At 29.6% G+C, this 14,010-nt stretch overlaps 2 protein-coding genes across 2 annotated transcripts in view; both read left to right on the top strand.

Moving 5' to 3' along the window:
• LOC142328298 (cytochrome P450 4d1-like) overlaps nucleotides 1-8,921 on the top strand; it is a 54,176-nt gene extending 45,255 nt beyond the window's left edge. Inside the window, exons 3-5 of the mRNA XM_075372004.1 lie at nucleotides 6,349-6,455; nucleotides 8,255-8,415; nucleotides 8,852-8,921. Coding sequence (XP_075228119.1) covers nucleotides 6,349-6,455; nucleotides 8,255-8,415; nucleotides 8,852-8,921 — 338 coding nt within the window. The remainder of the gene's footprint in view (nucleotides 1-6,348; nucleotides 6,456-8,254; nucleotides 8,416-8,851) is intronic.
• A 616-nt stretch (nucleotides 8,922-9,537) lies between these two features.
• LOC142328297 (cytochrome P450 4C1-like) overlaps nucleotides 9,538-14,010 on the top strand; it is a 32,951-nt gene continuing 28,478 nt past the window's right edge. The window contains exon 1 of the mRNA XM_075372003.1: nucleotides 9,538-9,694. Coding sequence (XP_075228118.1) covers nucleotides 9,538-9,694 — 157 coding nt within the window. The remainder of the gene's footprint in view (nucleotides 9,695-14,010) is intronic.

Genomic DNA, 14,010 nt, shown 5'->3' with positions numbered 1-14,010 from the left:
ATTCAGGGACGGTCAAAATGGAAATTTCCGTTGAAATCTGAAAATTGAAATTTTTCGCGATTATAATACTTCCTTGTTCGAAGTACACTAATAAAAATAAAAAATAATAATAATAATCTGATCTAAATGTAATCTAAATCTTAGTATTAAAAATTAGATTCCAAGAAGTTCACTTGGTTATTTTTTGTAATTAAAATTCAATGATTTTTTATAAAAAGTATCTCGGGATTGATGGTTTTCATGGATAATAATTATTTTGAGCTTTAAAACGTCTAATACTTTAATGGAAAATTCAGTGCTAAGAAATAAATAAATATTTATATATTCATGGTACGCACATTTCATGATTCTATATTTATATCTATTAATTTTTGTGATACTATAGTGAAATGGTAACATTAACTAAAATTGAAAGCGAACGATTTCTAGTTTTTTAAATTTTATTTTGTGGTTCTACAAGTAAGAAAAACTTAAATTTAACAGAACTTTACTATTAAAAATTTACTATTAAAACAGAACTTTACATAAAAGAAGTCATGCATCTATGACATGACAATAAGATTAAGAATATTGAAACAACTTATTATATTTACCACTATGTTGGACAATATTGTTCGGTTGTTAATTTTTTAAAAAGTTTCCTTCTTTTAACAATTGACTTATCATATCACGTGCATATATTATATTAAATATTCATTCTTACAATAGATTATTCTAAGAATGAATATATTCTATTTTTGGTTATACTCTTAGTATAACCAAAAATAGTTCAATAAAAAAATAAATGAATTTATCTTTTTATGGTGATGAAGAATTACTATAAAACCTTTTGTTATCAAAATTAAAATTACCAAATTTCTTAAAATTATAAAAGTAATTGCATTAAACAGAATGTAATATCGTCATCGCAATTATTCATTACGTAACAAAAAAATAATGAAAGGATTCTAAAACATTATAAAATTGCTTTTTTGCCGTTGTTTACCTATATATTTTGAAATAACAAATTCCTTGAAGTTTTTAGTCCTGTATGTATAATATTTTGAAGTTCTATATATAAGCAGATTTTTTTTAAAAACAGTACATTTTATAAGTCGGTTTTTATTTTCTACTCTAAGAGCTATATTAATCTTATTGAATTTATAAAGTAAGAGAATCAGTTTTCAGTATCTGCTACAAATAATTGTATTAAATACTTATTTTAAAATAAAAACGTATTTTAATATTTCATTTGTGATATAAAGTATTTTTGGCCAGGTAGGTGATTCAGATAGTTATTTCATGAATATTGTTGTTATAAATATTTTATTATTATATCAGCTAATGATGCCTTTGATTCAGAAGTCTTCACTTTGTTAAATAACATAAATTCTTCATTAAAATATATTTATAAAATTTTCTCCATCGAATTGGAAATAATCTGATCTGGGAATTTAAACAGAATGATATACTTTCAAACTACAAAGTAATTATGTAACAATGTATAACATATTTAATGAAAGATTTCCTAACCTTCTCACTTGCTTTGAATTTTTATTTAGTTTCAAAATTTCAACTTAATACGTATACCTTATAATTGGCAATTTATCTATAATATACAATAAATTTGAATCTGTAAACAAATTATTAATTTAAACTATAAATAAACACACTATGAACACATTTTTTAACTTTAAACAAATTTATTATTCCTAATATTATTTTATATTGCAAAATTGATTTTATAAATTGTTTTAATAGAAAATTGATTGTTTTAGACAGTTAGTTTCTCCATTGTATCTCGAAGACCATCTTTTGATATGGATGTTTGTACAACTACTAAAATTTATTTTTTTAAATTTTTTATAGTGTCGTGGATGGCAAATGTAAGAGAAGATTTAGACGTTACATGCTATAAAATATTCTTGGCTATTACGGCACTTCTAGCTACGTCATTAGCGTGGCATTACTGGAAAACAATTAGAATAGAAAGAACAATTAAACAGATCCCCGGTCCTCCGAAATGGCATATCACTGGAAATGCTCATTCATTTTTTGGTATGGATGGGCATAGTAATTAAGAAATTATTAACCTATCTATAAGATTGTATTTAATAAGTTTAAATAAACAATATTTATTCATTGATTTATGTTTCCTGATATTAAAAAATCAATGTTTACACAATAAAAATAAAATGTGAAATTTAAACTAAAAATAATATTTTTTAACAATAATTACCTTGACCTACCAATATTTTTTACATACACTGTTTAAAATTAACATGAATGGAGAATTTTAGACGATGATTTTTCCTTTGTACTTGATGAAAACCTCGGTACGAAACGTTACCTTAACTTCCTACAAGCTAATTAGAAATAGCAATAAAATTTATTAAATTTGGTTTTTATAGTTTTGTACAAGTAATACCTTATACGTAAAAAATACGATATTCAAATAATTCGATGTTATCATTCCTTCCGGGAATTACCGATAAAATATTTTTTACACAAATGGATGAGTTAGTTTTTCTAGTGGAAAACCGTATTTCCATAAACTTCTGTAGAAATAAATATTAAATTGCAATGGTTAATGAAATTTGCTACTTAATTTGTGTCAGCGATTAATAAATAAAAAAAATTATACCTTACCTCTTGGTACTTTTTAGGAAATAAAAATTGATATTGAAACCAATTTTAAACATCATTTTTCAGCAAATGGCCAATCAAGCATATTAGTCAAAATTTTATTGGACTTATTATTTTAATAGTCTAAAACATGCGAGTCATGATAAGTTTAACGTTGTAAATATGAGTTACCATAACATTGAGAGGGTATCACTCTAAGGACCAGAACATGTATTATTTTCTAACATTAAGTATCACCAGTGCATTTTAATAATCCTTTTTTCCATTATCTGAATTGGAAAGTTCTCAATAAATCAATTGATCGAGGTAGACTAAAGGCTTGGATAGTACGCCTGAAATAAATCCTCCTGATTGATTTTTGTTGGAACATATAAATCGATGATCGATTAACTTAAATATTTACCCACATTGCTTCATTCTTTGGAACAACAAAATGAATATCTGAAAGACAACTTACATCTTTAAAGTTACTTTGTTGAAAAAGTTAATAATGTTACTTCAATTTTTATCGTTTTTCTGTTATTTGTATATATATATATAACAGATTTATACCGAAATAAATAATGTATCAATTTTATAAACAATGGTACAAAATTTGTCAACCCTACACGTAAACACAACGTATATTTTCACATTTCCCGACTGTTCAACTGGACAACCAGACATCACCCATAAGAATTTATGTAATCACTGTTAAACACAAATAATATTTTTCATTATTAACTATCATGTTCCACATTACTTCAAATTTTACGGTGTATATTTCGATTATTTTTATCACATAAAATTTGGTAGTATTAAATGAAAAAAACATATATATATGTATGAAATGTGTACCATGAAATTCTCCCGGTATTTCCATATTCTTTTCGACTTATGAAAATAATGTAAAAAAAATGTTACAAACGTATGAACAAAAATGCTTTGTTTAGGAGCTATTGTTAGTGAAATATTTCACTTGGATTTCAGCTACTCTGGTGAAATGAGATCGGACGGAAATTTGTAGGACGTTAATTAAAAAGGAAAGTTTGTAATTTCGTATGGTTTATTTATCTAAACAATTGAAAAAAAAAGGTTGCAGAACAGTATCTGTAGTAGGTTCTGAGAAACCTAGGGTAAAATCCAATAAATTGAGAGACAAACCAGGTACAATTATGTTTTCGATGCACAATAATTTTCTTAAATAGATAATGGAAAAAAGTTGTAGAGAAATTAATTCTGATCAAAAGAATGTAACAATGATATGTAGAATGAAACAAGAAAAGTTGGAAAACTGCGAATTTTATTTAATATCAGTACACTAAACCAAATTGTATTATACGTACCAGTTTATAATGAATGCACAAAAATGAGCCCGCCATTTTCAACATATTTCGTGGTACGCTTCTGTACTACTACTACTGCTGTTTTGAATTCTTTAGGGATGTTTTTATGTTGCTAGGCTGCATCCATATTACGGACATTTATTTCCTCATGAGAATGTATTTCTTTTTTTTTGTATACAATATTTACCAACTATCCCCAGAAGCATAAATTTAAGGTGGTTGATCATGCGATCTTTGTGATCAAGAATTTAGACCTCTACAACCAATCAATTTGTCAGGGAAACGATAGTTTAAGTGACTGGAAGCGGCACAAAAGATGTGTGGAGTCCCACTTCCTACTGGAAATATACTTTGCGTCTAAACGCTAGTTGAACACCTTTAAGGATCTGTGGCAATTCTTCTTGAAGGAAGTTAAAGTAGACCTAGACATTTAAGTTAAACTCTGATCAGCTTAGAATGATGGCCTGTACTGACGCCTGAACTGCGCTGAACTGCATCGATAATAAATTCATCAATAACATTGTCGTGTTGGACAGATCGTTCGTAGCTTTTACGAATACTTGGTAGTGAACCTGTTTCCCGATGATTGTGAAAAGTCAGGCTAATTGTTATGGGATCTAGAATCCTCTTTTTCAGATAATGTATTCCATAATTTATGCAGCAGCTGTGGCATTACCATTAAATAAAACAAAATTGAATACCATATCAGCGTATTTTTCTTCTCTGATACCACCGTTAGGTATTACTTTAGAGTATGAGACGAATTATAATTTTTGTAGCGTGAGAAAATTCCATGCCTGACCGGGTTTCGATTTTGGGACTTCCGGATGAAAGGCCGAGACGCTACCACTCGCACGACAGAGGCCATCATATTAGGGTATACCTCTGTTGTAAATAAGCACGGCATTACTTCAATAGCAAACTGATCACGTTCAAACTATTACCCGATGAACGTAATGCACATTACAGAATGATTTAAACGCTAACACAATATAGCTTATTCTTGATCAGTTGTTATTTTATTGACAACTTTGAAATAATAATTTTTTTAAATAATTTAACGTATTCCTGTCATTAATAAAAAAAAAATAATAATAATTATAAGTAAGTAATTTTTATTTTGCAATTTTTGGGTAACTTTTGGTTATTTTTAATTTTTTGATAGCAATTTTTAACAGCAAATTTTATTTTTAGATAGGACCAAGATATATTATTAGTAGATTAGTTTTAGATTTAGATATTTTTAGAAATTTTTCACAAATTTTAAAAAGAAAATTGGTTTTTGTTTCATTAAATAAGTACTTTTCTGCCGAATGTAGTAAAGCAGTGTTCCTAAACAAAATTCAAATTTGTGTGACTTTTTTGTTTTCTTCAACTTATCTTAAGTAATTTTGTTCAGAAATAAATTCTCTACAAGATTTGTTTAAAATTTTTATATTTATTTCCCATTAAAGAAAATTATTATACATCAAACATAAGAAACAGGGTTTTTTATGTAAATTTACTGGGTTTCACCGAAAATTTCTCAAAAACTATTGCAGATAGTTTTAAATCTAAGACTTATTTTATTCAATTTTTAATTAAATAGAAATAAGGAATCCCTAATTTTGCACCTTATGTAACGTCTTAAAAATTTCAGAACGACCTCATTTTACCGGGGTAGCTGAAAAACGAGGAATTTGGTAGCCGTAACTCGAAAACGAAGCATTTTAGGTCATGTGTTTATTTGAATTTTTTTCATTATTTTCACAAATAGAAAAGGGTATTAAAAAGTCCTGAGAAACATCGTAATACACTGTGTATATATATATATATATATATATATATATATATATATATATATGTATAAATTGCATTCCTAACATGTTTTTAAATAATCTTTTGCACATTTCAAAACAATATGGAAAAACTTAATTTTAACTACGCAAACAACGCAAATTTTTTTCTTCCTATCCCGTAAGTTTTATTTTATATGTTTATTTCTTTAAAAATACAAAATTTTTTTAAAGCTAAAGTTAACCATTACTAGCTTTAGTTAGTATAGATATAAACACGTACAATTCCCTTAAAAATCTATATTTTACACACATAAAGTAAGTTCGGTAAAGGCTTTGTATAGAACTATAAGGCAGTGATTAGAAATGTTTACTAACTGGCTATCATAAAAATCTGGGTGCTTGTACTTGCAAATTAATTAGAAATATAATTAAAAAAGAGAAAAATAATATAAATGAGTGCTTTCAGAATTCATGAAAGTATGGATAAAGTTACATCATTTCTGCTTCATAATTTTTAATATAAACAATTTTTTTATGATTAGATTCAAACATTTTGTTAATTAAATATGAACATAATCAGTATACATACCTTCTATTTTTTTTATTTATTTGCTTTTCAGAACTAATTCAAAAATCAATGCAGATAATTGAAGAATATGGAGGCTCATGTCGTGTGTGGTTTGGACCACACTTGATGGTATTTTTGGCAGATCCAAGATACATTGAGGTATGGATTTAACTGAAATAAATAAAATTTCATATTTTTTTCTTATACGTATTACGTAAGTAGTGGTTTATTGGCACTAAAAGATATTGGTAAACTACTTGAATTCAGTGTATTAAATATGGTTGATTATATTTGTTCAATTATATATTATTTAAACCTTTAAAAAAGTATCTTGCAATGTTATTTGTTATTTTTTTATCTTTTTAGAAATACTATCCGGCCAGTGTGAAGCGTTTAGATAGGGGAAAAATAATAAGTATTATAAATGTTAATGTTAAAAAATTACTATTTATAGTACACAATACAATTTGTTATACAGTTGTTAGTTCAATTTTTTTCCGCTAGATTGTAGCGGTTCATTCAAAATTTCAGCATATACAAAAAAAAATCTGATGTGGACACTCGTGATTTCCTTGAACGCGTGTTAAATTAGATATATACTTTTTTTTTAATTGAAAAGTACATTAAATTTTATTTCATTAATAACGTTTGATATTCTTCATGAATTTTTTTTAATGTTATTATGGAATTCTTATTTATTTAAAAACTTTTTTTCAATTAGACGTTATTAAATATTAATAAATCAACACATTTAAATTAAAAAAGAAAGTCAGATTCAAAGCGATGTGTCTTCCCCTTGTAACACCAAATTATTTCATTATTTAAAATTTTATTTGCCTACAACTCTGGAACCAATGAAAACAAGTTCCCTATGATATATTTTTGAAACCCTTACTATGAGGGCTTATTACTGCATTTAAGAAAAAGGTCAAAATAGATTTTATTTTTGGATTTTGGAATTTTTTTGGTCACTTTTGGTGTAGCGGATTGTAATCAAAAAGGGAGATGCTCGACTAAACGTTACAACAATCCGGAATCCAAAATTGTAACATCCTATGACTAATCGTTTTTGAGTTAAGTGAGATTAATACGCACTACGTACGTTCAGATGTCACGCCAAAATCAATCAAAATTAATTCAGGGATTGCCGAAATGAATATTTCTGTTGAAATTTGAAAACCAAGGACCTTTTTACTTCCTTTACTTCGTACAAGGAAGTAAAAAGGTTAAAAAAATTTTGATGACAAGAAATTTATTTTGGAAGATGGTATTCCTGCACTTGCTTGGGCCATTATAAATAAGAATTGAAAAACACAACTTCTTATTAGAAAATTAAAATAAAATTTTGATAATTCAAATATTTATTTATTTTATTTGTTAATTTTATTTTTAAAGGAAACGGTCTTTTAAAATTAGATTATACTAGACGTTTAGAATAAAATCTTTAATGATAAACAGGCTTTAACTTTGGATTAAATAGAAATAATACTTTTTATAAAATTTTGAATTCTGTAAATAGAATTTTTTACATTTCAATTAAAATTTAGTTAGGAAAAAAAAAATTAGTTCATTTTCTCACTGAGATAATCGATCTCAGTGAGAAAATCTCTGAGATTAAATCTCACTGAGATTATCTCAGTATAAAATATATTTACATCAAAATTATCGAATTTCTACGAAGTTAAAATGTAATTGTGTGACTTTTCAAGACTTAAAATCAATCAATCGATCAGGCGTGGCATTTTCACACAAGCTACAAATCATTCATCTCAACCGCTGAAACAATACCTAACTTTACACACTTTAATTTATTAAACATGTTTTGATGGTATAGGAAGCGTACACTCATCATCATATCAAGCCGATGATGTTATAATTTGCGGTCGATTGGGTTTAGAGTTTTTATCCGAATAAATTGTAAATTTTAATTTTCTTTTATTTTGTTTTTCTCATTTTAGACAATGTCGTGTTTGTTGTCGATTGACGGAAACGATTCGTTGATTGAAAAAAGATTTATTCCTCCAACAGATCTTTCAAAGGGCCAATATGAATTGGGCTTAAAATATTTGATGCTGGCCAACATGATTCCAAATGTTGAAGAGAATAAAAATAATAAATTGTATTTTGCGTTTGACAAGGACGTTAAAAAAGATGAAAATAACAATTATGAATTTACAAAGAAAATTACATAACAATACCGACAGGTAGTTATGAAATTGAAGATGTTGGTGAATATATACAGAATGAAATGAAGAAAATTAAAAAATCAATTGCATTAAAGGCGAATACCAATACGCCTTTTAATGTGAAATTAAAAGCACCGTGTGGATAGATTTTTCGGATGCATTTTGTATGATTTCCCACTGAGTGTCAATGCTGGTGAAATGATTGAAGAATGTCCATTTCATATTACATTCGTACCAGTAGATGAAAAAGAAATTGCCAACTTGATAATAAAATTGACCGATGGAAACGGTCAGTTGTTAAATTTATGCGGCGAACGGGTAAGCATGTCGTTGGTATTGAGAGAATGTAAATAATTTTTTGCAATTTAGATTTTTATTCTCTTTATTAGAAATGCCATATAAAAGCGATGATGATTTTGATGATCTCAAAAATACATAAATTAACAGAGGAAAGCATTAAGAAATTAAAATCTCTAGGATTTGAAATTGTCGGTGGAAAATTAAAAAGCACCAATAAGTCATTCAAATGAAAAATAATTTTTTCTTATATAGAGATGAATTCTTTAAATGTTAAAAATGTCGCGTCTACTGACGAATCAACATATAAACAAATACATAAACACACCTCGTTTGAAAACAACTTTAAAACGGGTGACAAGATTATAATAAGAATAAATCAGACGACAGTTGTCTACGTATTCGTGGGAAACTTGTTGGTAAAAACAATAAAAAATCGACAACATCAGAATTGCTTAATTTTGCCCGGGCCTTTCTATTTGATGAAATTGTTTACAAAATAAACTGGCAAGAGGTAGCCAGTACGAAAAACGTAGGTGTGACCTCTATAATGACAAATGTAATTTCAGTAACAAACAATTCGATTCTATTGTTGGAACAAGCCGAGTGTGTTACTAGTGCAAATAAAATTAATATAGACGACGATGGGGCGTTTACATTATACATTCCCCTTTCAATGTTGTTGGGTTTTGCCAAAGATTATAAGAAAATAATTATAAACAACAGGCAAGAATTTTTATTGAAACGTACTTGTGATAATGTTAACGTTTATACTGGCCACGGTTTCAGATCATAAATCTAGATTAGAAATAACAGACGTTGCATGGCTTGTACCATATTTAAAGGTTTCGAGTTTATATCAGTTGGAATTGGCCAAATTGAGAGAAAAAAATTGCGCTTACCATTTAGAAGATGGTAAATTTATCAGAATCCAGCAGTGCCGCAGACAAAATCTATGGTTTCAGAATTGGACAAACCTAGATACGTTATTGTAGGGTTCCAAACCGATAGATTATAGAAAGCTACGAAGAACGCGTCGCAATTTGATTCTTGCCCGTTAAAAATATTAAAGCATTTATAAATTCAAACTGTTACCCATATGAGGATTTAGAGAGTGATCGGATGTTAATGTACAAAATGATTGTCGATTTTAAACAATTTTATTATAAATTGACCGATTCACCATATACGTTTTAAGATTATAAAAACAAATATCCCTTGTACGTGATTGATTGTTCGCGGCAGGATGAATTAATAAAAATGGGTGTTATTGATTTGAAAATTAATATTGAAAGTTGAAGAGAATTTTAAACCAAATACAATCGCGTATTGTTTATTAATATCTGAAAATATAGTGGCTTACTCGCCGTTAACCGGCAAAGTAATTAAACAACCTTCATAAGTAGAAACTTTAATTATTTGTTTATTTTGTTTACTTTAATGTATTGAATAATTTACTCGTATACTGGATCAATCTTCTTTAATATTTGAATAAGTAATGAAGGTTCTGGGCCAGTTTAATGTATTTGAATAAGTTACGCACATTCTGGGCCGGTTTATTGAATTCAATTATAGAAAAAAACAGAGTCGGGTTTTGGAGTGTTTTTTGTGGTAGATAAACGCTTACGTGGTGAGAATTTAACTGAAAAGTTCAAGTCGACTCCTGAAAAGAGCCTTGGTGGATTCTTTAATATGTTTGAATAACCTGTTTAAATTGAAGACCAGGGGTCACGGTGGGTGGTGGCCTTCAATGTAATCAAAACATACTAGTATTATATTTTAAGGAGAAATTTTTTACATATTCGTAAAAAATTATTAATATTAAGCTTAGTTTTAAATTTATCTTAATCACGAAAATACAGAGTACATCTCTGTGAAGGACTCGATTTCAAACATATATATAATAAAATTCTGTTACTAGTCAAATTAAACGCTACTCACAAATTTTTGACATTTCATTTAATAAGATAAAAACGTTCATTGTTGTATTAATATGGCAGGCCCCAATAGATTCTTCAGAGTCTTCAGTTGTATATTAAAAAACAGGTCCTGCAACATTAAAATTTATGAATAACCTATTAAATTGTTTGCTTAAAAAAGGGACATAAATGTATGTAAACGTAATGGAACAAAAAACTTTACTTTTTGGGCAACTACGCCCGACTGTACAATCTCAAATAGATTATCATGTTTCCTAAGGCAAACATTGTGATGTAAACCACTCCCGATTAAATAAAATTTTGTTTCATCATTAAAGATTAACCACGGTAAGAGCCTATTTCCCTCGATATATACTATGACCTCCTCTATGAATCATGAGACCTTGCCGTTGGTGAGGGGGCTTGAGTGCTCAGGGATACAGAGTAGCTGGACCGAAGGTGCAACCATATCGGAGAGGTATCTGTTGAGAGCCAGACTAAGGAATGATTCCTGAAAGAGGGCAGCAGCTCTTTCAGTAGTTGTTAGGGGCGTGAGTCAGGACGACTTAAACAACCGTATCAACATCACTCAGTCCTCTGAGTATTGCGCAGCTGAAAGCAATGGAAAACTACAGCTGCTTTTTTTCCAAGAAAATGTGGCTCTGCATTTTCACATATACAATAATGGAGGCGCCTTCCTTGGTATAATATTCCGGAGGTAAAATAGTCCCCCGTTCGGATCTCCGGGTGGGGACTACTAAGGAAGGGGTCACCAGAAAATTAAAAAATAACATTCTACGAGTCGGAGCGTGGAATGTTAGAAGCTTGAAAAAGGTTGGTAGGCTAGAAAATTTAAAAAGGGAAATGGGTAGGACAAATGTGGATATAGGAGGAATTAGTGAGGTTCGGTGGGAAGAGGAAGGCGACTTTTGGTCAGGTGATTTTAGAGTAATTAACTCAGCGTCAAATAATGGGCAGGCAGGAGTAGGTTTCGTGATGAACAAGAAGATAGGGAGGAGAGTGGAGTATTTCAAAACGCATAGCGATAGAATCATTGTAATAAGGATAAAATCAAAACCTAAACCGACAACGATTGTTAACGTCTATATGCCTACAAGCGCCCATGATGATGATGAGGTAGAGTGTGTATACGAAGAGATTGATGAAGCAATTAAACACGTAAAAGGAGATGAAAATTTAATAATAGTTGGAGATTGGAATGCAAGCATTGGAAAAGGCAAGGAAGGAAATATAGTGGGTGAATACGGGCTGGGCAAAAGGAATGAAAGAGGGGACCGACTTATAGAATTTTGCACGAAGTATAATTTAGTAATTGCCAACACCCAATTTAAAAATCATAATAGAAGAATATACACTTGGATAAAGCCAGGCGATACTGGAAGGTATCAGATAGATTATATCATGGTTAAGCAAAGATTTAGAAATCAACTCGTTGACTGCAAAACTTACTCTGGAGCAGACATTGATAGCGACCATAATTTGGTGATAATGAAATGTAGATTGGGGTTTAAAAACCTGAAGAAAAGGTGTCAGATGAATCGGTGGAATTTAGAGAAGCTTGAGGAAGAGGAGGTAAAGAAGATTTTTGAGGAGGACATCGCAAGAGGTCTGAATAAAAAAGATAAGGTAGAAAATGTAGAAGAAGAATGGGAGAATGTTAAAAAGGAAATTCTTAAATCAGCAGAAGCAAACTTAGGCGGAATAAAGAGAACCGGTAGAAAACCTTGGGTTTCAGACGATATATTGCAGCTGATGGATGAACGTAGAAAATATAAGAATGCTAGTGATGAAGAAAGTAAAAGGAACTATCGGAAATTAAGAAATGCTATAAACAGGAAGTGCAAACTGGTGAAAGAAAAGTGGATTAAAGAAAAGTGTTCAGAAGTGGAAAGAGAAATGAACATTGGTAAAATAGACGGAGCATACAGGAAAGTTAAGGAAAATTTTGGGGTACATAAATTAAAATCTAATAATGTGTTAAACAAAGATGGTACACCAATATATAATACGAAAGGTATAGTCGATAGATGGGTGGAATATATTGAAGAGTTATACGGAGGAAATGAATTAGAAAATGCTGTTATAGAGGAAGAAGAGGAAGTTGAGGAGGATGAAATGGGAGAAACAATACTGAGATCTGAATTTAAGAGAGCATTAAAAGATTTAAATGGCAGAAAGGCTCCTGGAATAGACGGAATACCTGTAGAATTACTGCGCAGTGCAGGTGAGGAAGCGATTGATAAATTACACAAACTGGTGTGTAATATTTATGAAAATGGGGAATTCCCATCAGACTTCAAAAAAAGTGTTATAGTTATGATACCAAAGAAAGCAGGGGCAGATAAATGTGAAGAATACAGAACAATTAGTTTAACTAGTCATGCATCAAAAATCTTAACTAGAATTTTATACAGAAGAATTGAGAGGAGAGTGGAAGAAGTGTTAGGAGAAGACCAATTTGGTTTCAGGAAAAGTATAGGGACAAGGGAAGCAATTTTAGGCCTCAGATTAATAGTAGAAGGAAGATTAAAGAAAAACAAACCAACATACTTGGCGTTTATAGACCTAGAAAAGGCTTTCGATAACGTAGACTGGAATAAAATGTTCAGCATTTTAAAAAAATTAGGGTTCAAATACAGAGATAGAAGAACAATTGCTAACATGTACAGGAACCAAACAGCAACAATAACAATTGAAGAACATAAGAAAGAAGCCCTAATAAGAAAGGGAGTCCGACAAGGATGTTCCCTATCTCCGTTACTTTTTAATCTTTACATGGAACTAGCAGTTAATGATGTTAAAGAACGATTTAGATTCGGAGTAACAGTACAAGGTGAAAAGATAAAGATGCTACGATTTGCTGATGATATAGTAATTCTAGCCGAGAGTAAAAAGGATTTAGAAGAAACAATGAACGGCATAGATGAAGTCCTACGCAAGAACTATCGCATGAAAATAAACAAGAACAAAACAAAAGTAATAAAATGTAGTAGAAATAACAAAGATGGACCGCTGAATGTGAAAATAGGAGGAGAAAAGATTATGGAGGTAGAAGAATTTTGTTATTTGGGAAGTAAAATTACTAAAGATGGACGAAGCAGGAGCGATATAAAATGCCGAATAGCACAAGCTAAACGATCCTTCAGTAAGAAATATAATTTGTTTACATCAAAAATTAATTTAAATGTCAGGAAAAGATTTTTGAAAGTGTATGTTTGGAGTGTCGCTTTATATGGAAGTGAAACTTGGACAATCGGAGTATCTGAGAAGAAAAGATTAGAAGCTTTTGAA

The sequence above is a fragment of the Lycorma delicatula genome, chromosome 7 (genome assembly GCF_047948215.1).
Source record: "Lycorma delicatula isolate Av1 chromosome 7, ASM4794821v1, whole genome shotgun sequence".
Classification (NCBI taxonomy): Eukaryota; Metazoa; Arthropoda; class Insecta; order Hemiptera; family Fulgoridae; genus Lycorma; species Lycorma delicatula.
Note: the sequence above shows the minus strand (reverse complement) of the source record. Positions and strands in the feature narration are given on the sequence as shown.